Below are 22,258 nucleotides of genomic sequence, written 5' to 3'. Positions count from 1 at the left end.
TACCCACAGGCCTGTCCCTATGCACAGAGACCAAAATTTCTAATTATTTTATAAAAGCAAGGCTACGGATTTCTTGACTGAAAGCACCATTATAGCAATGCCTTTAGTTTAATATGTATAACCCTGATGACAGGTTCTCTTGAGTACAGTGGCCATTAGTTTAATATGTATAACCCTGATGACACTTTCTCTTTAACTATATAATGGCTCCCACATTAGCTTCCATGCTGTATAATGGGCCCCAATTTAACTCCTATACTGAATAATGGGCCCCAATTTAACTCCTATACTGTATAATGGGCCCCACATTAGCCCCCAAACTAAATAATAGGCCCCACACTTTTTAAGGCCCCACAGTATTCCCTATAATGTATGATGATCCCCACTGTTTCAGGGTCCTCCATTGTTTATGATGTAGCCTCAAGTTTTAATTAAATTAAAAAACATCATATACTCACCTAACCCAGGATCATGAGGATTCCACCAGTGAGGCTCGAGTGGACCAACACACTGTGACAGGACATCAGAGTCCTGGCACTACACAATGACATCACTGTGCTGGGAATTTGACTTTCTGCGTGTGCGTCAGTTCCTCAGCCATTCTGTATTCTGCAGGCTTAAAGGAACCTGCGGACTACAGAACAGAGAGCAGTACTGCAGGAAGACCGTGTCCCACTGCCCTACCATCGGGCTTTACTGTATGCTCTGGGGGCGACTGCACACTCTGCCCCCCAGATAGGTCAGCTACTGCCCAGCGCCTCTGCGGATCAGCTGTTCCCAGTGTCAGCAGTGGCCGTAACTGATCAATTACACAGCTGCACAGCCCTGTCAACTGTATAATGGCAGAGGCCATGTACTGCTCTTCTGCTCCTTATTCAAACCTATAGGGGATGTGCAGTACCTGGCCATGGTCACTATTCTGTTGATGAAGCTGTGCAATTCCGTAACTTAGCAGTTCCAGTCACCACCGTCCTCGGGAACAGCTAATCAGCAGGGTTGCAGGGTGTCACACCCCTACTGATCAGAAATTGATGGCCTATTCTAAGGATAGGCCATCAATGTTAAAGTCTTGAACAAACCCTATAAACACTGTCCAAAAATCTCTCCTGACTATGAAGGTGGGTACCCTATGTGAAAATGTACCATATTGCAACTAGTGTTGAGCCACCCCCGTAGTGTTCGAGTTCGGTTCGGTTCGTCGAACACCCGTGTGTTCGCCGAACTGTTCGTCGAACTGTTCGTCGAACACCTTCGAACACCGTTAAAACCAATGGCAGGCAAACAAAAACACATAGAAACACATAGAAAACACCTTCAAAGGTGTCCAAAAGTTGACAAACTGCTCAGAAGACACAACTAACACATGGAAAAGTGACAAGTACATATAGTCATGCGAAAAGAAAAGAGGTGGAGGAGTAAAAGGAGGGGGAGACACAGATATAGGCATGTCATGCCCTTCTAAAATCCAAAAAGTGAGAAGCCGAGACGGCCAGTCCGCTCCTGCCCGTGCCACCTCCGTGTCGCCGGGTTTGTGCCAGAGCCGCGGTGAACCCTGACGGCCAGCCCCCCTCTCCCAATACTGGTGCCTGTCCGCTGGTGGGTCGAGAGAGCCCCCCTGTGGTGGAGGCAGCTCTAAGCTTTTTAATTTAAATTGTCCCTCTAATTTGAATGAATACACTTTAAATCCATTTACAAGGATCTATTGGAGGGCAAGTCTCATGCCAGCAGCCGCGTAATTCCAGCTCCAGTAGCGTCCACTAAAGCTGCTGCAGTTAAAAAGCTTTTATAAGGATCGAGCTCGGCTGTCCACCGCAAGGCATCCTACTGCCAGTCCCAGCCCCTATGCCTTGGGGTGCCTCCTGATGCTCTTCACTAAGTATCCCGTGGTCCCGAAGCATTTCCTTTGAAAAAATTAAGTGTCCAAACTACAGGTGGTGTAGCTTGCTTAACAGCCGGGATAATCCGCTGACTAGCAGACACTGCTACTAGGCACAAAGTATTTCCTGGGCTAGATGCAGTTAAAAATTTGTAAGTAGATGCTCTCGTTGGATGCTGAGAAAGCATTCCATAGAGTCTCCTGGCACGCCATATATGATTCTCTTAAAAAGCTTGGGGTAGGGGTCTAGGGGACCCTTTTATAGCCAAAATCACGGCCCTGTATCACAATACGTCACCTAGGCTGAAGATAAATGGAACTGTAGCACCGAGGGCTCGGTTGCTACAGACGTATTGCACCTCACCCAGAGGTGTGATATCTCACTCTCAGATAAGGATGGAGTGTGGATCAGGACCCGACACCTGCATGCATTACACCACATTGCCGTGGGGCAGGGCGACCAATATGCCCCTGAGATGGGCACGACAGTCCCTGTCCCTGGCTGGAGTGGGGGGAGGGAACACTGAGGAAGGGGAACCCTGCAGTGCAGGAGCAGGGAGGAAGCAGTTCCTGGGTGCATTGAGAAGGGAGTATAAAAGGTGGGCACCATCTTAGTTCAGTGCAGAGAAGTCTGAGCAGAAGTGGCAGGGAGCAGGGGCTCTGCATGAGCTCTGCTCCGGAGGCGGGCCTAGTAACAGAGGCCCAGGCCTGCAAGAGGGAGAAGGAAGGAAGAGGAGCGGAGAAGGCTCCAGGAACGAGGAATGAAGGGATCCCAGGGGTGCGGACGGGCGAGTCGCCACCGCACGCCCGAATCCACCTGCGTGGAGGGGTCAGGCCAAAGGGGGAGACCGGTCCCCGAACTAGTGGAGGCAGGAAACGACCCTCAGCTAGAAACCGGAGGCTCTGACATTTTATGTGGCGCAGCCCCTTGCTCCACCCGCTAGGAAGGCACCACATAGGGTCAGGGAAACTGGCGCCAAGTTTACCAAGAGGAGGCCCGAGGCAGCCGGACAGAAGTGTTGGTAAGAAAGGCCAGACAAAGGACACACAAAGGGGGTCCTGTGAAGCGCTCCAAAGTTATCTGGGAGTTGTCTGAGCCCCTCACCTGGTGAGCACAGTACGACGTGGGCAGCCGTTACCTGCAGACGTGGTCTGGATAATAAGAACTGTGAGTAAAGGCCCTGAACTGCATCACTGACTCTGTGTCGTTACTGCTGCTGCCCTGCACCATCACCCCCATCCTCCGCATACACTGCCCTGAGGCTATACTCCTCCCGTGGGGAGTTATGCTACGCTCTGCTGCACCCACAACACCAGCCTTAGCGGTCTGCCCTGTAGCGGCGGTTCACTCTGACCGCAATCCACGGGTGGCGTAGTCGGACATTTAAACATCAAAACCACATAAATAGTTCCGCCACTGGTTTGACCGCCCTGAGCCACGGAACCGGATCGCCGCCACGAAGACTACAACCACCAGCATCCACCAAAAAGGGTCCGGCTCCGGGTGTCCCAAGGCCCAGGGGGTGCGTCAGAACATTTTCATCACCTTTCACAATCACCAATGGGACAAGGCAGGGATGTCCTCTGTCCCCTCTCTTATACATCCTAGTGACGGAGCACCTGCTCTCATCAATTCGCCATAACCCCAATATTAGGTGGATTGAGGTGGGAGGCACCGAGTACAAGTGCTCTCTATTTGCTGATGATGTCCTAGTATATATCACTCAATCACATATATCCATCCCTGCTGTTATGGCTGAAATAGATCACTTTGTTACATGGTAAAATTTTAAAATCAATGCAGCGAAGTCTGAGGCCCTCGATGTCTCCCTCCCTAAATCCATATAGGATTCCATCCAGTCCAACTTTCCCTTTGCCTGGCCCTCACAGGGTATCAAATACTTAGGAATTCCTATTCATAGAGACCTCTCCCATCTATGTTATCTTAATTTTGGGCCCTTTATTGAACAATTCCATACAGACCACGGTTGGCAAGATGGAACTGTGAGATTCACTACGTGCACCACTGGTATTTTGTGGAAAAGCACATGTAAGATTCTGCAACAGTCTCTGCTGATACTCCTGCATGCGTGCATCCCTTTCTATGGCAGGAATAATTTCTGCAAATTTACTTTTGTACCGGGGATCTAACAGTGTGGCAACCCAGTAGTCAGGATTATTTCTAATTCTCACAATTCGAGGGTCATGTTGCAGGTAGTGCAGCAAGAAGGCACTCGTGTGTTGCGCATCCAGGTGCACCAAGTCCCTGTTGTGTTGGTGGCGAGATAACAATCATGCTTCCTTCCTCTGTCCTCTCCCCCCAACCTCGCACAACAGAAATGTGATCAAGGTCTCCCTCATCTGATGAGTCTTCCATCAGTTCGTCCTCCACTTCTTCCTGGGCTCCTGCATCTTCCTCACTAGTTTGGCTGCTACCATGCGCCCTGGTAAAATCATCTCCCCCACCCTCACATGCCTGCCGCCCTGGTGCTGCCGACCGTCTGGACCTTGCAGATGTTAGCCCTTCCGCATACAACTCCTCCTCCTCTACTTCCTCCACCTCCTCTTGTGCCACCACCTGACTCCGAATTCTGTTTAACATGTGCTCCAGCATGTAAATCACCGGAATAGTCATGCTGATAATGGCATCGTCAGCACTAAACATCTTCGTCGCCATTTCAAAACTGTGCAGAAGGGTGCATAGGTCCCTGATCTGAGACCACTCCTCCAGCGTGATTTGCCCCACCTCTGAATCTCGTTGGCCCAGGCTATACGTCAGAACGTATTGCACCAGGGCTTGTCGGTGCTGCCACAGTCGCTGCAACATGTGCAGAGTTGAATTCCACCGGGTAGGCACATCGCATTTTAGCCGGTGAAGTGGCAGGCCCAACGACTTCTGTAGAGATGTAAGTCGCTGAGCTGCGGGATGCGAACGGCGGAAGTGAGCACACAGCGACCGTGCCCTCTGCAGAAGGCCATCTAGTCTGGGATAGTGGGCTAAAAATTGCTGGACAACCAGGTTCAACACGTGAGCCATACAAGGCACGTGTGTGACATTGCCCCGGCGAAGGGCCGCACCCAGGTTTGCAGCATTGTCGCACACGGCCTTCCCTGGTTTCAGGTCCAGTGGAGACAATCATTCATGAAATTGGTTCTCCAGAGCTGACCACAACTCCTCAGCTGTGTGACTCACATTTCCCAGACATTTCAATGTAAAAACCGCCTGATGACGTTGAGCCCTACTGCCAGCATAGTAAGGAGGTGTGCAGGATCCCTTCTGCGCAGTTAGAAAGCTTGTGGCATGACCAGACAGGCTTTGGGTGCAGGTGGAAGACCGAGAGGAGGTTGAGGAGGCAGAAGCAGTGGAGGAAAAATGACATAAAGAGGATTGACGCACAACTCGTGGGGACGGCAAGACTTGGACAGCAGCCCCTTGTCCTGCTGTCACCATAGTTACCCAGTGCCCAGTCAGCGACATGTAACGCCCCTGTCCATGCCTACTCGTCCAAGTGTCTGTGGTGAAATGCACCCTGTCACACACAGAGTTTCTCAAAGAAGCGGTGATGTTGTGTGCGACATGCTGGTGGAGCGCAGGCACACCTTTCTTTGAGAAGTAGTGCCGACTGGGCATCTGGTACTGGGGCACTGCGACGGACATAAGGTCTCGAAAATCCTCTGTGTCCACCAGGCGGAAAGGCAGCATTTCTGTAGCCAAGAGCTTGCAGATGGTGAAATTCAACCTCTTAGCTTTCTCATGGCTAGGAGGAAATGGTCTTTTACTTGTCCACATCTGAGGGACCGAGGGCTGGCTATTGTGCTTAGACGGGGTTGATAAGGGTGTCCCCGGCAAACTGCCGGTCTGTGAGGAAGATGCAGGCGGACATGTTAGGTTGCCTTGATCCAAAGGTGGTGCTATCGATGTCGGACAGCGCTCAAGACCAGCTGGTGTTACCACCTCCAAAGAAAATGATGACCTGCCAATCACGCTGGCTGTTGCGGGTAAAGAGGTGGCAGGTCTGCGCCCCAAAACAGGTGTGACTGCTGTCCCCCCAGTCACAGAGGATGAAGAGGCCGCGGATGCACAAGATATGGCAGACGGTGGTTGGCCCGGCCGGCTAGACCGCATTGTAGCACACTGAGCTTCCCACTGCAACTTATGCTTCATGTCCATGTGCCGGTTCATGCATGAAGTACTCAAACTACTTATTTTTTGGCCTCTACTTAGCTTTTGCTGACAAAATGTTACAGATAACACGAGTTGGGTCATCCTTATCGATCTGAAAAAATGCCCAGGCTATGCAAGGCTTAGCACCCATGCGACCTGAAGAGCCACCACGACTTGTGGTGAGAGGCAGAGTTGTGTTTGAGGATGCAGTTGTTGACGTGCTTCCAGTACTACGTCTCTGTCCAGGAAGGCGCAACCTGACCTCGTCGTCACTAGCATCTTCCTCCACCTCCTCTGCTGACCTCATCTCTTGGCTGACTGTGGGTTGACAGTAAGTGGGATCTCCGACCTCATCATCATCACCCTGTGCGTTATCACACCCGTCGTCCTCAGAGCCAACCTGTTCCTGCCCTGACAAAAAACTAAAGTTGTCGCTCCAATCAGGTATTTGAGTCTTATCATCGTCTTCCTCATTGTCTCCACCAACAGGAGTTACAGTTTGGGAATGAGGGTCTACATTATGGTCAGAACCTTCTGCGTCTGGTCCTGGATCCGACTCATAAAGATTCTGGGCATCAGTGCAGATCATTTCCTCGTCTGGATTCACAGAAGCGCTGGAGTCGACCTCTGATTCCCAGGCTATAGTATGAGTAAACAGCTCTGCAGACTCAACCATCTGTTCTACCTCATACTCAGACGGGCAGCTGGAGATTTGGGAGCTGTGAGGAAGCAAGTGCGATTTGGGTGACACCTTTGAGGACTGGAGTATTTGTGATATTGAAGTTGATGTGGAGGAGAGCCCACTTAAAGGAGCACTTGATATCCGTTGAAGCACCTGCTGTTTTTGTGCCTCATCTGGAATTTGTAGCGATTGGCGTGGCCGTAAGAAAGGGATCTTATCACATTGTCCGCTAAAAGAAGTAGACATTTTAGTTTGGCTGGAAGATGGTCTTTCTTCTGCACCTACCCCACGGACACAACCTTTTTTCCCCTTCCCAACACGCCTATTCCCCTTTCCACCAGCAGCAGGCCTTTTTCCACTCATTTTGGTGGTTAACTAATTCACAACTCTGGAGTTGTTTGCACAAAAAAACAATGGATGGTAACCGAGCAGAGCTGAGTGGCCAAACTGTGGTATTAGGCCAAAACTATTGGCTGGGTTAGATGCAGAAAAAAATTATTTTTAATTTGCAACCTGATGGAGGTCAGTATAGATGGACTAATAGACCAAGTCCCACACACCGCTAGAAGCCCAAATATTTTTTCAGAGCTAGATGCAGAAATTTTTTTTATTCAATTTGCAACCTGATGGAGGTCAGTATAGATGGACTAATAGACCAAGTCCCACACACTGCTAGAAGCCCAAATATTTTTTCAGAGCTAGATGCAGAAAAAAATTATTTTTAATTTGCAACCTGATGGAGGTCAGTATAGATGGACTAATAGAACAAGTCCCACACGCTGCTAGAAGCCCAAATATTTTTTCAGAGATAAATGAAGAAAAAAATTATTTTTAATTTGCAACCTGATGGAGGTCAGTATAGATGGACTAATAGACCAAGTCCCACACACTGCTAGAAGCCCAAATATTTTTTCAGAGCTAGATGCAGAAAAAAATTATATTCAATTTGCAACCTGCTGGAGGTCAGTATATAAGGACTAATAGAACAAGTCCCACACACTGCTAGAAGCCCAAATATTTTTTCAGAGCTAAATGAAGAAAAAAATTATTTTTAATTTGCAACCTGATGGAGGTCAGTATAGATGGACTAATAGACCAAGTCCCACACACTGCTAGAAGCCCAAATATTTTTTCAGAGCTAGATGCAGAAAAAAATTATATTCAGTTTGCAACCTGATGGAGGTCAGTATAGATGGACTAATAGAATGATGCTATGCCCAAAAGATTTTACTTCACTAGGTGCAGTAAAAAAATTGGTATTCTATACACAGGTGGTATATCTTGCAACACAGATAGGCTACTCCACTGACTAACACACTCTGCAATAGGCCAAAAAGGATTAGCTTTGCTAGATTCAGCCAAATGCTGTGAAAAAAACTTGCACAGCACTGGCACAGACCTGCCTGGCAAAAACTGATAGGAACTGATGTAACCTAGTCCTGAAAAGGACTCCAATTACAATTAGTCTTTACTCCCACAATCTATCTATTTAAGAGCACAGACCTGCTTGATAAAAGTCGTAGGAAATGCTGTAACCTAGTCCTTAAAAGGACTGCAATCACAACTATTCCCTACTCCCAAGCTATCTGTATATTTGTGCGAAAATTGGCTTGAAATTAACAAGGTATAGCGCACACAGCAACAGCGGTGCCGTCTAACACGCAGCTGCAGCAGTGAGAAAATGGTGGCGACGGGGAAAATGGCTTGGTCTTATAGGGCAAGGACATGTGACATACACTGCCAATCACACATGCCCTTGCTTGTGTGAAAAAAAGCACTTCGCTCCGTGTGTGCGCTGCTGATAGGCTGACAGATTGCACCTGCCCACTGCAAATGCGGGAAAGAGAAAAAAAAATGGAGATCTTCATTGTTCCTGCAGAGATCCATCCCCTGCCCCTCCCCCCGCCCCGCTGTACACTCAAACTGCGTATTAACATTAATTTTCATCATTACTGAGAAAAAATCCAGTTATGATTTTGGTGCACGAACAGTTTTCGAACATAACCTCGAACAGCCGAATTTTTCTCAAATTGTTCGTGTTCGCCGACCGGCTCGAACACCGCCCAAAACAGCTCGAATTTGAGATTGGCGAACAGTTCGAGTAGAACAACGCTCATCTCTAATTGCAACCCCACTGAATGTTGGCTTGTCCTTAGAATACCATATTATTCATCAAACTTCTCACACATAAAAATCAGCAGAGAAAACCCAATGCAGTACTTACAAGTATATACATAATCCTACATGTGACAATCAACATATGACTTCACAAATCTTCTTGCCATTAGAACAATATAAAGGCAGTGATCCCTCAATAAATTACATTTACTGGAGAATCCTTGGTATCCTCATACCGTCTTGGGGCTGATCTGGACACATAACTTTCATTGATAGCGCTCGGCTTCTGATTCTAAATGTCCACTGATGAACATCCCAATTGAGAGGGAAAATGAATTGGGAAAGGGGCACAACTATAACAACTGCAGGTTGTTACTATCCTACCAGGGCCCCGGAGCCTAGGGGACCCAAAAGGTCACTTTGGCCCATATGAAACGACTATTAATATTGAAGACCTGCAAAAGTTGGGGGCGCTGTTGGAGATTTTGCATTGGGGCCCATGAGCTTTAAATGACACCATTATATTCGGATTTAATGGAATATTGGTGGATTCTCAGATAAGTGTAGTTTTGCATGGGATCAATGTCTTTATATTTTTTTAGTGATGAGCGAGTATGTTCCGTTAACACTTTCAGCGAGCATGTGACGCGCCCCCTGGGCCGTGGGGTACCCGGTGCCGGGCCGGTGGAGGCTGGGGAATGTCACAGTGGCGGTGACTCGGTCCGTGACCCAGGGCGGTCAATAAAAGGGGTTATGGATAGGGGATTTATAGTGTTTTTATAGAGTTCGTGACGCCACCTGTGGAATGCGGCTAAAGGGAGCCGCAGCTGCTGAGCAGTCCTCTGAAGCTAATGTTACTGCTGCAGGGATGGTGTGGCTCTCCACAGGAAGAGCTAGCTCCACGGCAGTGTGGATATTGCAGGTTGTGCTGGGCGTTGTAGTGCAGGAGTTGATGGCGCAGCAATAATCAGTCCACAACGTAATGGCAGTTTCCTCTTATCTTTACTGGTGGTGATTAGACAAGCCGGGACTAGGGTACTGGCTAGAAGTGGAAGTCCGGACAGCCTGGAAGCATGTAAAGAATCCTCCTTGCCAGGTAAAGTTGGAGGCCTTACCTTTCCACTTAACACTTTGGCCCTGCTGCTTGTAGCTGTGCGTTGGCCCACGTCCCTGAGTGCAACGTTTCTGTGCGCACCCGTATGGCAGGCAGTTTGGTCCTTGCTGGCGCGCCGCTCCCACGTGGCGGTGCTGGGCCATCTGTGCTGCTGAGCCTCTGGGCGTCTGATGGGGCCAGGAGACCTGCAATCTCCTGCCCTCCGGTTTCTACTGCTGGGCCTTCGGTGCCCCACAGCCTCGGACTCCGGTGTCCAGTTCTTCTGTGTTTGTTCCTTCTGGGGTGAGCTGTCACGCAGCTCCAGTCCCCAGCTCCTCTCTCCTCGACGTCCTCGCTTCAACTCCTCACACTAAGGCTAACTAACCCCACCCCCAGATCCCAGTTGCCAAGGGGAGGGACTCCCCTTGCTGGTCTGGAGCCAGGAAAGTGTTGCATGTTTAGTATACCTGACTAGGGGATCCCTGCTTGCTTCCAGGCATGGCATTACCTCTTTTGAGGGAGGCAATGCCACTGTGGCAACTGGACCCCTGGGGTGCCACACATGCACGGGTGCTCGCTGAGTATCTTCAGCGTGCTCGGGTGTTGTATTTGAGTCGTGCTGTGTCCATGCTTTGCAACTGTTTGACAGCTTTAATATATGTGAGGAATGCCTAAGAAATAGGCATTCCTCACATGTATTAAAGCTGTCAAACAGTCGCAAATCATGGACACAGTCGACTCAAACATAACACCCAAGCACGATGAAGTTAAATGATGATTGTAAATCTCGAGTAACAAGCATGCTCGCTCATCACTAATATTTTTCTAATGACATGAAGATTTGTGACGTCATAAATTATTTGCTATTCTGTATGTTCATTATTCTTGGTCTCAGTGATTTATTGGTTAAGTTATTAGTTTTTAATGCATATTTCATAAAATATTACATTTTAGAGGCATAGAAAGCTCCTGTCAGTATGCACAATATACTAAGAAACTAAAACTCTGTTGCCGGAAATCTGGTCTGAGTAAGATGGTGGTTTTCCCAAAGAGGTGGTCATTTGGAGCGTTTTCACTGTTTATAAACTATTCTGTTGTTTTTTTTATATATTTAAGACCTTTAAAGCTCTTTATTATCTGACTGTAACTCTGTCCAATAAATCCAAATAAGATTTGGTCTATGCATGTTCTATATGATAGGATATAAAACTTTTTTATGACTTACTATATTATCAGCTTACCGAGTCGAAAATCTTGAGCATGAAGCCTTTTATCTTTCCTCCTCTAGTAATTTAATCTATCATTTGTTCGACGGATCAGCATTTTTTTTGTTAAAAGACGAAGACGTACTGTAGATAGGGAAATAGTTGCTTTATCTGTCTCTATGGAAACCCTGCCCATCTAGATCAGCGTGACAAACTTGTCGAATTTCGATTTAGAAGCTATTGTTCACTGAAATCCGCTGGCTTTCACATGGCCGCGGCGAGAAAGAGGCAAGAGCTCCGTTTATTACAAAAAATTGATTTTGTTAAGATGATGTGTGTATTAAGTTTAGGAGCTGTACTGCTATTTCCATTTAGCTCATTTATGTGCTGATAAGAGAGAAAAAGGAGGAGATTAACACAACAAATTGCGTTAGCGAAATCAAATTCCCCGACTAATGCTGCCGAAGACACTATCTCGAGACATGGCAAATCCTTCATTCTACTTAGTTGTATTATCAATGCATAGAAGCTGCAAAGTCACACAAATCTCAGCTGTAGTAGAAAATCTCCTCCCTTATATGCACTAGAGGCTGCAATTTATTTACTTTTTGATATTTATGAATTATTTATTTTACAATTATTATTCATTATTATTTTATTATTAGTATTAATGTTTTATTGTTATTACGATTGTTGTTTTATATTCAACTTTTAATCCATTTAATTAGTATTTTTCTTTTTTTTACAATGGGAAGCCCCTGGCACAGACTCTCGTGAATGTGTGAACAGCCTATTGATTACTGTTGCTTTCTTTTCGCCTTCTGCGTTTACTTTCTATTCTGCAATAACATTGCAGTATTTTCAATACATGGGGGAATACAATACATGCTTTGCATTGTGCTGTAGTTTAACCTCTGTGTAAGCTGCTCTAATAGCAAGCCATAACGCAGGCAATTCTTTAGGATCTACTGATCTCTAGTGGCCAATGTAATAAAACGTTTCATTTCAGATGGCGTCTCCCAAGATATATCAGTAAATTCTTACATACAGATGAAGTAGAGAAAGATCTGTAGTGTAAAGCTGCTCATAAGGCTGGTTGCTTTTACTACTTGAATGCAAGATGAGCCTGTAGGTTGTACACCGGCCGAATGCGCTCAACATTGGTAAATAAGAGATTTTTACAACATGTTGAAGAATCTCTAAGCAATTGATCAGTAGGAGGCCTTAGGTTGCTAAATATTGTCTCCAGAACAGCAGAGGCTGATTTGTCATCAATAAGGAGGCAATGGTTAGGAAACTTAAAGAAGCACTGCTCCCATCAATATTTTTATCCTCCTAATATATTGCAATCATCATATTATATAGCACTGTGTACTCACAATTGGTCATTTTGCCTTTCTAACCAGCCAAATCTTCTATTTTCCATTAGGTCTATATCATCACATGATTAAAAACAGACTAGCTAAACCTTCTAAGCTCTATGTAGAAACAAGAGGTCAATTTTCCCTTAATGACTCATAAGTCACTGCAAAAGTCCCTCGCAGGGGCGGAAGAGGGAGCTGCTGGGTCAAGAGTTGAAAAGGGGAATGAAAAATGCAGAGAAAAGAGATTTCCTGTTTCTACATAGAGTAAAGAGAAGAAGTAGCTGGGTAGAAAGGCAAAATGAGCAATAGTAAGTACACAATGCTATATAATATGATGACTGCACTATATTAAGTAAATAAAAACTTTGATGGGAGAAGGAGTGCTTCTTTAAACTCTTTTGTCCTTTATGGAATTAATGTCAGATTAGCAGAAATAATAATTGCAGCAATAGGAAAAATGAGAACACTGTTCTACAGCAAAATTGGTTCAGAGATGAAAACAGTTGAACTTAACTAAGGACCCCAGTTTTTATATTGAAAAATAAGCAACATATAGTATATTTAAGAAGACTTTTTGAATTATTTTTTACTTTATTTAGGAACTTAAGGTACAACATCTTTGCTAAATGGTAATATAACATTTTTAGTAATAAAAATAATGTAAACATTTACTTATGTACTATGAAAAAACAAGCAATTATTTGGCACAAGAATCACATATTTTATGTATCTCACATAGCTAGAAAGCATCAGAAACAAATGGTTACCTTTCCATAGTTGCAGAAATATGGCAAAAACAAACTCTCTTGGGGTCCAATGGACCCCACGTGACTAATTAAAGGTTAATAAAGAGAGTCTGTCATCTTCAAAATCTGGATCAATGTAAGCACAAAGTTTTGTGGGGGCAGTGCTCTAATAAGAGCCATACCTTTCTTTTAAAAATCTGGAGTTTCTGAGAAAACTTTCTTTTGTCCATATGAAAATAATAGGATATAAGATGCTTGAAGGAGTGTCGAAAGCCTAGAGCACTATTTTCCTGACAGTTTTGATGGCTATCTCCGTCCTCACTTCATTGATCAACAAAATTGGCTGAAGCCCCTTACATGCACTGGTCGTCACATTCTCAGTGCATGTGCAGAACAAGGTAAAGGAAAATGAGCAGAAAAAGGCTGATCTGCACATGCACCAAGAATGTGTCTATCAAGGTCTCTCATTGGGTGAACCGAGGATTAAATGAACTGGCTTTAACCTTGGCTGATTCTTGACATTAAAGGTGTCCACCAACCCTTTGGGTCATGGCATATGTGAGGTATTGTATCAAAGAGTCTACTGTATGTGAAAACTGTCTCTCTCTCCTCCTTGAGTCCTCTTTCCCATTCAGAAGCTCCAAATCATCTCACATGTCAGGGTGAGCTTTGGATGTTAGCACTTTTCTAGCCACTGAGTGACACTTTAGGCCACTGTTTTGCGAGAACTATTAAGAATAGTCCATGGCAAATTACAGATGCTACTTGTTAATTAGGGTCTTGTGACTAAATTCTATAGGAAATACAATGTTCAATATTCTAAGTATATAAATAGTGAAATTCCCTTGGGGGAAAAGGAGAAAAAAAGTCTTTTTCTGAGCATAGTAAATTTGTAGAGATTAAAACCAGATATAAAATAAGGGGAAATTGCTCACCTGATGGAGTAGTGCATAGTCGGACACCTCCAAAAATTATCAAAAATATACAAAGAAAGAAATAAAAATTATTTAAAAAAACATAACGAGTTTTGACTGTATCCAGCCTTCCTCAGGTGTCTAGCCAGACACCTGAGGAAGGCTGGATACAGCTGAAACGCCTTGTGCTATTAAATAAATTTTAGTTATTTTTTTGTATATTTTTGATATTTTTGTTTTTTTTCTCAATCACTAAATTTGCTATCAATGGAAGTGTCCCGCACCTGGTATTTCTGCTCTCAATATTCTAAGCACGAATGAGAAAATTATGGGATACAATGGAAGATTATCATTCAATGTTATCATTCATTATTTGGGCATACTCATCAGATAATGTGTTGAGTATGAGCACTAATGGACATAGAACTGTTTGCCTTGAGAACTTTATGATGCACATAGGATACCCAACTGATGGCGCATGCCGCAATTTTTCATTTATTTTGGAATTTCAGATGTTATTCAGAACATGGTAGAAGAATAAGGCCAAAACAAAAATTAAGTAATACTTCAGGAAATGAAGGGGAGATGAATTATATATTTTATACCATATTTAGTTTTCAGAAACACAACAGAAAAAATCTTTCTTCAAATCTTTTCAATCTCGCAATTCCCGGTGGCTTCAGAACATCACCACATCAATGTGCAGAGTTTTTAAAGTACTTCAATTGCTTGTTTGCATCTTTCTTCTGTTCTTTGGTTTCTTGTATTTTGTCTTTATGATTTATTTTATTACTGAGTCAAAAAGAAGAACACATTAAGCAAAGTGGCTGAACACAAGACAACGAGTGGCTTGGTAAACATTCGCTTTTTGCTGGAATTGATGATAAAACATGTGATACAACATCAAGGAATAAATAGATATTTACTGAAGTGAAGAATAATGAGACTTCATTCGCAGAGCAGATAGTAACACTTTCTTATTATTTTTCTATTACAGTGATTCTTGCTTTAATCATAGCGTCATTTACCTTGAATGCAACCCCAAAGGTCAGTCTTAAATACCCACAGGTTAACTTTGTATGCATATTTGTATTTTTGTTTGTGCACATTGGACCCCCATCATTATTGCATATATTTTTTGCTGAGTTTTTCATGTTTTGAGGCTTTTTTTTTCACATATTCATATATACATTTCCACTTTTTTAAGTATTTGTCTGTTTTGTTTGTTTTTTAGTTCACCCCTCTGGGCGAAAGTTATGGTTTCCAGATGTTTTTGCCTGATTCATCATTTGCAATTTTTCAAAAAGCTGCAAAATTTGGCACCAATGTAGTCTACTCCCTCCCTGGAGTGATTTTTATTTTTAATACGCCTGTAACTTTGGCACAATTTCTATAATATATTAAAGAAATATGCAACTGTTTGTGCTAACAAGTTACAAAACAGATTAAAAAGAGAAAGAATTTTTTCTTTTGCACAAAAATTCCCAATATGTATGTGTCATTTTAATACATTTTGCACAAAAACGTCAACGAATACCACAAAAGTGACTTTAAAATATCACAAATGATTAATCGGTTTAATGTATAAATACTGGTCACTTCTGCTTTATTGTAATGTTTGAGAAAAGCTCATTAGAGCTGAAACATCACATGGATGAGTATAAGGTTCACTTCACTAGATGTGCTGCCTCACTCTCCATATTTTTTGACTATTGGTGATTGTTAGGTCAATTCCTTAGAGGTGTGCACCTCCTCTTTCAAATTGCCTGCTCCTGTCTTTTTTTAACTACATTAATTGGTCCATGGTGTTATAAATGCTCCATTGAGAAATGGTTCCAATATTACAAAGATCTGCTAGGACTAATAGTTACAAATCTCCTAAAGAGAACCTGTCATCAATAATTAGGCACCCAACCACCACCAACCTGTTACTAAAGGGGTTGTCCACAACTTGGACAACCCCTTCTGAATCCTTGCATATTAACACTTATACTCACCTTCAGTGCAGGCATCGTTCCAGCGGTGTCAGCACTGGCTCTCACGGGGATCACGTAATATTGTTAAGGAGCAGCATGGTGGCTCAGTAAGCACTACAGCCTTGCAGCGCTGGTGTCCTGGGTTCAAATCCCACCAAGGACAACATCTGCAAGGAGTTTGTATGTTCTCCTCTTTCTGCGTGGGTTTCCTCCGGGTTCTTTGATTTCCTCCCACACAGTGGCGCTTAGTGAAACGTGACAATGTGATTGCTGCCACATCAATAGAAGGTGTCACATGTTTTCCTACTTTTGTGAGAAGAGGAGTGATATCTCCTGCAACTACAAACATGCTGAAATCCCCAGTTATCTTTTCTGACCTTTGTTGGCCAGCTATAAACAAGTTAAAGAAAATCAGAAACAGAGAAAATAGACATACAACCGAAAAAAAGAAGGTCTCTAACTAGAAGAAAAATTGCAGATATTGCATAAATATATAAGTATCGCCAGTCAGAGGTGATAGAGATGCCAAAAACACAGAGGGGTTAGGAAAAGTAGAAAATTTTATTAGACGAAAATTTTAATAACAATTACACACAAAAAAAGGCTGGAATAGCATGGAGTAAGAGGAGAGGTACAACAAGAAACCTGATATGGGAAAGGATGGAAAAATTTTCACATCAAAAAGAGATAACGTAATCTCTCAAAATGTGAGCTCCTTACAAAGTAGCATGTCTAATACCCCTATAAGGATATGATAGGTGTTTTATGTATAAAATAGAATAGTAGGGGGAACCAACAGAAGACCAATATAATGGGTCAAAGATTGTAAGTAAAAATTGCATTTAAATAGGCTCATAGTCCATAGATCAAAAACTATGCAGCAGACAACTAGAGACGAGCGTTGTTCTACTCGAACTGTTCGCCAATCTCAAATTCGAGCTGTTTTGGGCGGTGTTCGAGCCGGTCGGCGAACACGAACAATTTGAGAAAAATTCGGCTGTTCGAGGTTATGTTCGATAACTGTTCGTGCACCAAAATCATAACTGGATTTTTTCTCAGTAATGATGAAAATTAATGTTAATACGCAGTTTGAGTGTACAGCGGGGCGGGGGGAGGGGCAGGGGATGGATCTCTGCAGGAACAATGAAGATCTCCATTTTTTTTTCTCTTTCCCGCATTTGCAGTGGGGAGGTGCAATCTGTCAGCCTATCAGCAGCGCACACACGGAGCGAAGTGCTTTTTTTCACACAAGCAAGGGCATGTGTGATTGGCAGTGTATGTCACATGTCCTTGCCCTATAAGACCAAGCCACTTTCCCCGTCGCCACCATTTTCTCACTGCTGCAGCTGCGTGTTAGACGGCACCGCTGTTGCTGTGTGCGCTATACCTTGTTAATTTCAAGCCAATTTTCGCACAAATATACAGATAGCTTGGGAGTAGGGAATAGTTGTGATTGCAGTCCTTTTAAGGACTAGGTTACAGCATTTCCTACGACTTTTATCAAGCAGGTCTGTGCTCTTAAATAGATAGATTGTGGGAGTAAAGACTAATTGTAATTGGAGTCCTTTTCAGGACTAGGTTACATCAGTTCCTATCAGTTTTTGCCAGGCAGGTCTGTGCCAGTGCTGTGCAAGTTTTTTTCACAGCATTTGGCTGAATCTAGCAAAGCTAATCCTTTTTGGCCTATTGCAGAGTGTGTTAGTCAGTGGAGTAGCCTATCTGTGTTGCAAGATATACCACCTGTGTATAGAATACCAATTTTTTTACTGCACCTAGTGAAGTAAAATCTTTTGGGCATAGCATCATTCTATTAGTCTATCTATACTGACCTCCATCAGGTTGCAAACTGAATATAATTTTTTTCTGCATCTAGCTCTGAAAAAATATTTGGGCTTCTAGCAGTGTGTGGGACTTGGTCTATTAGTCCATCTATACTGACCTCCATCAGGTTGCAAATTAAAAATAATTTTTTTCTTCATTTAGCTCTGAAAAAATATTTGGGCTTCTAGCAGTGTGTGGGACTTGTTCTTTTAGTCCTTCTATACTGACCTCCAGCAGGTTGCAAATTGAATATAATTTTTTTCTGCATCTAGCTCTGAAAAAATATTTGGGCTTCTAGCGGTGTGTGGGACTTGGTCTATTAGTCCAACTATACTGACCTCCATCAGGTTGCAAATTAAAAATAATTTTTTTCTGCATCTAGCTCTGAAAAAATATTTGGGCTTCTAGCAGTGTGTGGGACTTGGTCTATTAGTCCATCTATACTGACCTCCATCAGGTTGCAAATTAAAAATAATTTTTTTCTTCATTTATCTCTGAAAAAATATTTGGGCTTCTAGCAGCGTGTGGGACTTGTTCTATTAGTCCATCTATACTGACCTCCATCAGGTTGCAAATTAAAAATAATTTTTTTCTGCATCTAGCTCTGAAAAAATATTTGGGCTTCTAGCAGTGTGTGGGACTTGGTCTATTAGTCCATCTATACTGACCTCCATCAGGTTGCAAATTAAAAATAATTTTTTTCTGCATCTAGCTCTGAAAAAATATTTGGGCTTCTAGCAGTGTGTGGGACTTGGTCTATTAGTCCATCTATACTGACCTCCATCAGGTTGCAAATTAAAAATAATTTTTTTCTTCATTTAGCTCTGAAAAAATATTTGGGCTTCTAGCAGTGTGTGGGACTTGTTCTATTAGTCCTTCTATACTGACCTCCAGCAGGTTGCAAATTGAATATAATTTTTTTCTGCATCTAGCTCTGAAAAAATATTTGGGCTTCTAGCGGTGTGTGGGACTTGGTCTATTAGTCCATCTATACTGACCTCCATCAGGTTGCAAATTAAAAATAATTTTTTTCTGCATCTAGCTCTGAAAAAATATTTGGGCTTCTAGCAGTGTGTGGGACTTGGTCTATTAGTCCATCTATACTGACCTCCATCAGGTTGCAAATTAAAAATAATTTTTTTCTGCATCTAGCTCTGAAAAAATATTTGGGCTTCTAGCAGTGTGTGGGACTTGGTCTATTAGTCCATCTATACTGACCTCCTTCAGGTTGCAAATTGAATAAAAAAATTTTCTGCATCTAGCTCTGAAAAAATATTTGGGCTTCTAGCGGTGTGTGGGACTTGGTCTATTAGTCCATCTATACTGACCTCCATCAGGTTGCAAATTAAAAATAATTTTTTTCTGCATCTAACCCAGCCAATAGTTTTGGCCTAATACCACAGTTTGGCCACTCAGCTCTGCTCGGTTACCATCCATTGTTTTTTTGTGCAAACAACTCCAGAGTTGTGAATTAGTTAACCACCAAAATGAGTGGAAAAAGGCCTGCTGCTGGTGGAAAGGGGAATAGGCGTGTTGGGAAGGGGGAAAAAGGTTGTGTCCGTGGGGTAGGTGCAGAAGAAAGACCATCTTCCAGCCAAACTAAAATGTCTACTTCTTTTAGCGGACAATGTGATAAGATCCCTTTCTTACGGCCACGCCAATCGCTACAAATTCCAGATGAGGCACAAAAACAGCAGGTGCTTCAACGGATATCAAGTGCTCCTTTAAGTGGGCTCTCCTCCACATCAACTTCAACATCACAAATACTCCAGTCCTCAAAGGTGTCACCCAAATCGCACTTGCTTCCTCACAGCTTCCAAATCTCCAGCTGCCCGTCTGAGTATGAGGTAGAACAGATGGTTGAGTCTGCAGAGCTGTTTACTCATACTATAGCCTGGGAATCAGAGGTCGACTCCAGCTCTTCTGTGAATCCAGACGAGGAAATGATCTGCACTGATGCCCAGAATCTTTATGAGTCGGATCCAGGACCAGACGCAGAAGGTTCTGACCATAATGTAGACCCTCATTCCCAAACTGTAACTCCTGTTGGTGGAGACAATGAGGAAGACGATGATAAGACTCAAATACCTGATTGGAGCGACAACTTTAGTTTTTTGTCAGGGCAGGAACAGGTTGGCTCTGAGGACGACGGGTGTGATAACGCACAGGGTGATGATGATGAGGTCGGAGATCCCACTTACTGTCAACCCACAGTCAGCCAAGAGATGAGGTCAGCAGAGGAGGTGGAGGAAGATGCTAGTGACGACGAGGTCAGGTTGCGCCTTCCTGGACAGAGACGTAGTACTGGAAGCACGTCAACAACTGCATCCTCAAACACAACTCTGCCTCTCACCACAAGTCGTGGTGGCTCTTCAGGTCGCATGGGTGCTAAGCCTTGCATAGCCTGGGCATTTTTTCAGATCGATAAAGATGACCCAACTCGTGTTATCTGTAACATTTGTCAGCAAAAGCTAAGTAGAGGCCAAAAAATACATAGTTTGAGTACTTCATGCATGAACCGGCACATGGACATGAAGCATAAGTTGCAGTGGGAAGCTCAGTGTGCTACAATGCGGCCTAGCCGGCCGGGCCAACCACCGTCTGCCATATCTTGTGCATCCGCGGCCTCTTCATCCTCTGTGACTGGGGGGACAGCAGTCACACCTGTTTTGGGGCGCAGACCTGCCACCTCTTTACCCGCAACAGCCAGCGTGATTGGCAGGTCATCATTTTCTTTGGAGGTGGTAACACCAGCTGGTCTTGAGCGCTGTCCGACATCGATAGCACCACCTTTGGATCAAGGCAACCTAACATGTCCGCCTGCATCTTCCTCACAGACCGGCAGTTTGCCGGGGACACCCTTATCAACCCCGTCTAAGCACAATAGCCAGCCCTCGGTCCCTCAGATGTGGACAAGTAAAAGACCATTTCCTCCTAGCCATGAGAAAGCTAAGAGGTTGAATTTCACCATCTGCAAGCTCTTGGCTACAGAAATGCTGCCTTTCCGCCTGGTGGACACAGAGGATTTTCGAGACCTTATGTCCGTCGCAGTGCCCCAGTACCAGATGCCCAGTCGGCACTACTTCTCAAAGAAAGGTGTGCCTGCGCTCCACCAGCATGTCGCACACAACATCACCGCTTCTTTGAGAAACTCTGTGTGTGACAGGGTGCATTTCACCACAGACACTTGGACGAGTAGGCATGGACAGGGGCGTTACATGTCGCTGACTGGGCACTGGGTAACTATGGTGACAGCAGGACAAGGGGCTGCTGTCCAAGTCTTGCCGTCCCCACGAGTTGTGCGTCAATCCTCTTTATGTCAAAGTTCCTCCACTGCTTCTGCCTCCTCAACCTCCTCTCGGTCTTCCACCTGCACCCAAAGCCTGTCTGGTCATGCCACAAGCTTTCTAACTGCGCAGAAGGGATCCTGTACACCTCCTTACTATGCTGGCAGTAGGGCTCAACGTCATCAGGCGGTTTTACATTGAAATGTCTGGGAAATGTGAGTCACACAGCTGAGGAGTTGTGGTCAGCTCTGGAGAACCAATTTCATGAATGGTTGTCTCCACTGGACCTGAAACCAGGGAAGGCCGTGTGCGACAATGCTGCAAACCTGGGTGCGGCCCTTCGCCGGGGCAATGTCACACACGTGCCTTGTATGGCTCACGTGTTGAACCTGGTTGTCCAGCAATTTTTAGCCCACTATCCCAGACTAGATGGCCTTCTGCAGAGGGCACGGTCGCTGTGTGCTCACTTCCGCCGTTCGCATCCCGCAGCTCAGCGACTTACATCTCTACAGAAGTCGTTGGGCCTGCCACTTCACCGGCTAAAATGCGATGTGCCTACCCGGTGGAATTCAACTCTGCACATGTTGCAGCGACTGTGGCAGCACCGACAAGCCCTGGTGCAATACGTTCTGACGTATAGCCTGGCCCAACGAGATTCAGAGGTGGGGCAAATCACGCTGGAGGAGTGGTCTCAGATCAGGGACCTATGCACCCTTCTGCACAGTTTTGAAATGGCGACGAAGATGTTTAGTGCTGACGATGCCATTATCAGCATGACTATTCCGGTGATTTACATGCTGGAGCACATGTTAAACAGAATTCGGAGTCAGGTGGTGGCACAAGAGGAGGTGGAGGAAGTAGAGGAGGATGAGTTGTATGCGGAAGGGCTAACATCTGCAAGGTCCAGACGGTCGGCAGCACCAAGGCATGTGAGGGTGGGGGAGATGATTTTACCAGGGCGCATGGTAGCAGCCAAACTAGTGAGGAAGGTGCAGGAGCCCAGGAAGAAGT

At 44.5% G+C, this 22,258-nt stretch overlaps 1 protein-coding gene across 2 annotated transcripts in view; it reads left to right on the top strand.

Moving 5' to 3' along the window:
- Positions 1-22,258, top strand: part of TMPRSS15 (transmembrane serine protease 15) — a 780,444-nt gene that overhangs the window by 727,631 nt on the left and 30,555 nt on the right. Inside the window, exon 20 of one of the 2 annotated variants that reach the window (XM_073668263.1) lies at positions 15,161-15,210. The exons of the other annotated variant lie outside the window; for it this stretch is intronic. Coding sequence (XP_073524364.1) covers positions 15,161-15,210 — 50 coding nt within the window. The remainder of the gene's footprint in view (positions 1-15,160; positions 15,211-22,258) is intronic. 2 annotated transcript variants of the gene reach the window in all.

This window comes from Phyllobates terribilis, unplaced genomic scaffold (assembly GCF_046119375.1).
Source record: "Phyllobates terribilis strain yellow unplaced genomic scaffold, ASM4611937v1 Scaffold_2__4_contigs__length_985480577, whole genome shotgun sequence".
Taxonomy (NCBI): domain Eukaryota; kingdom Metazoa; phylum Chordata; class Amphibia; order Anura; family Dendrobatidae; genus Phyllobates; species Phyllobates terribilis.
This window is presented reverse-complemented; position numbering and strand designations above follow the sequence as displayed.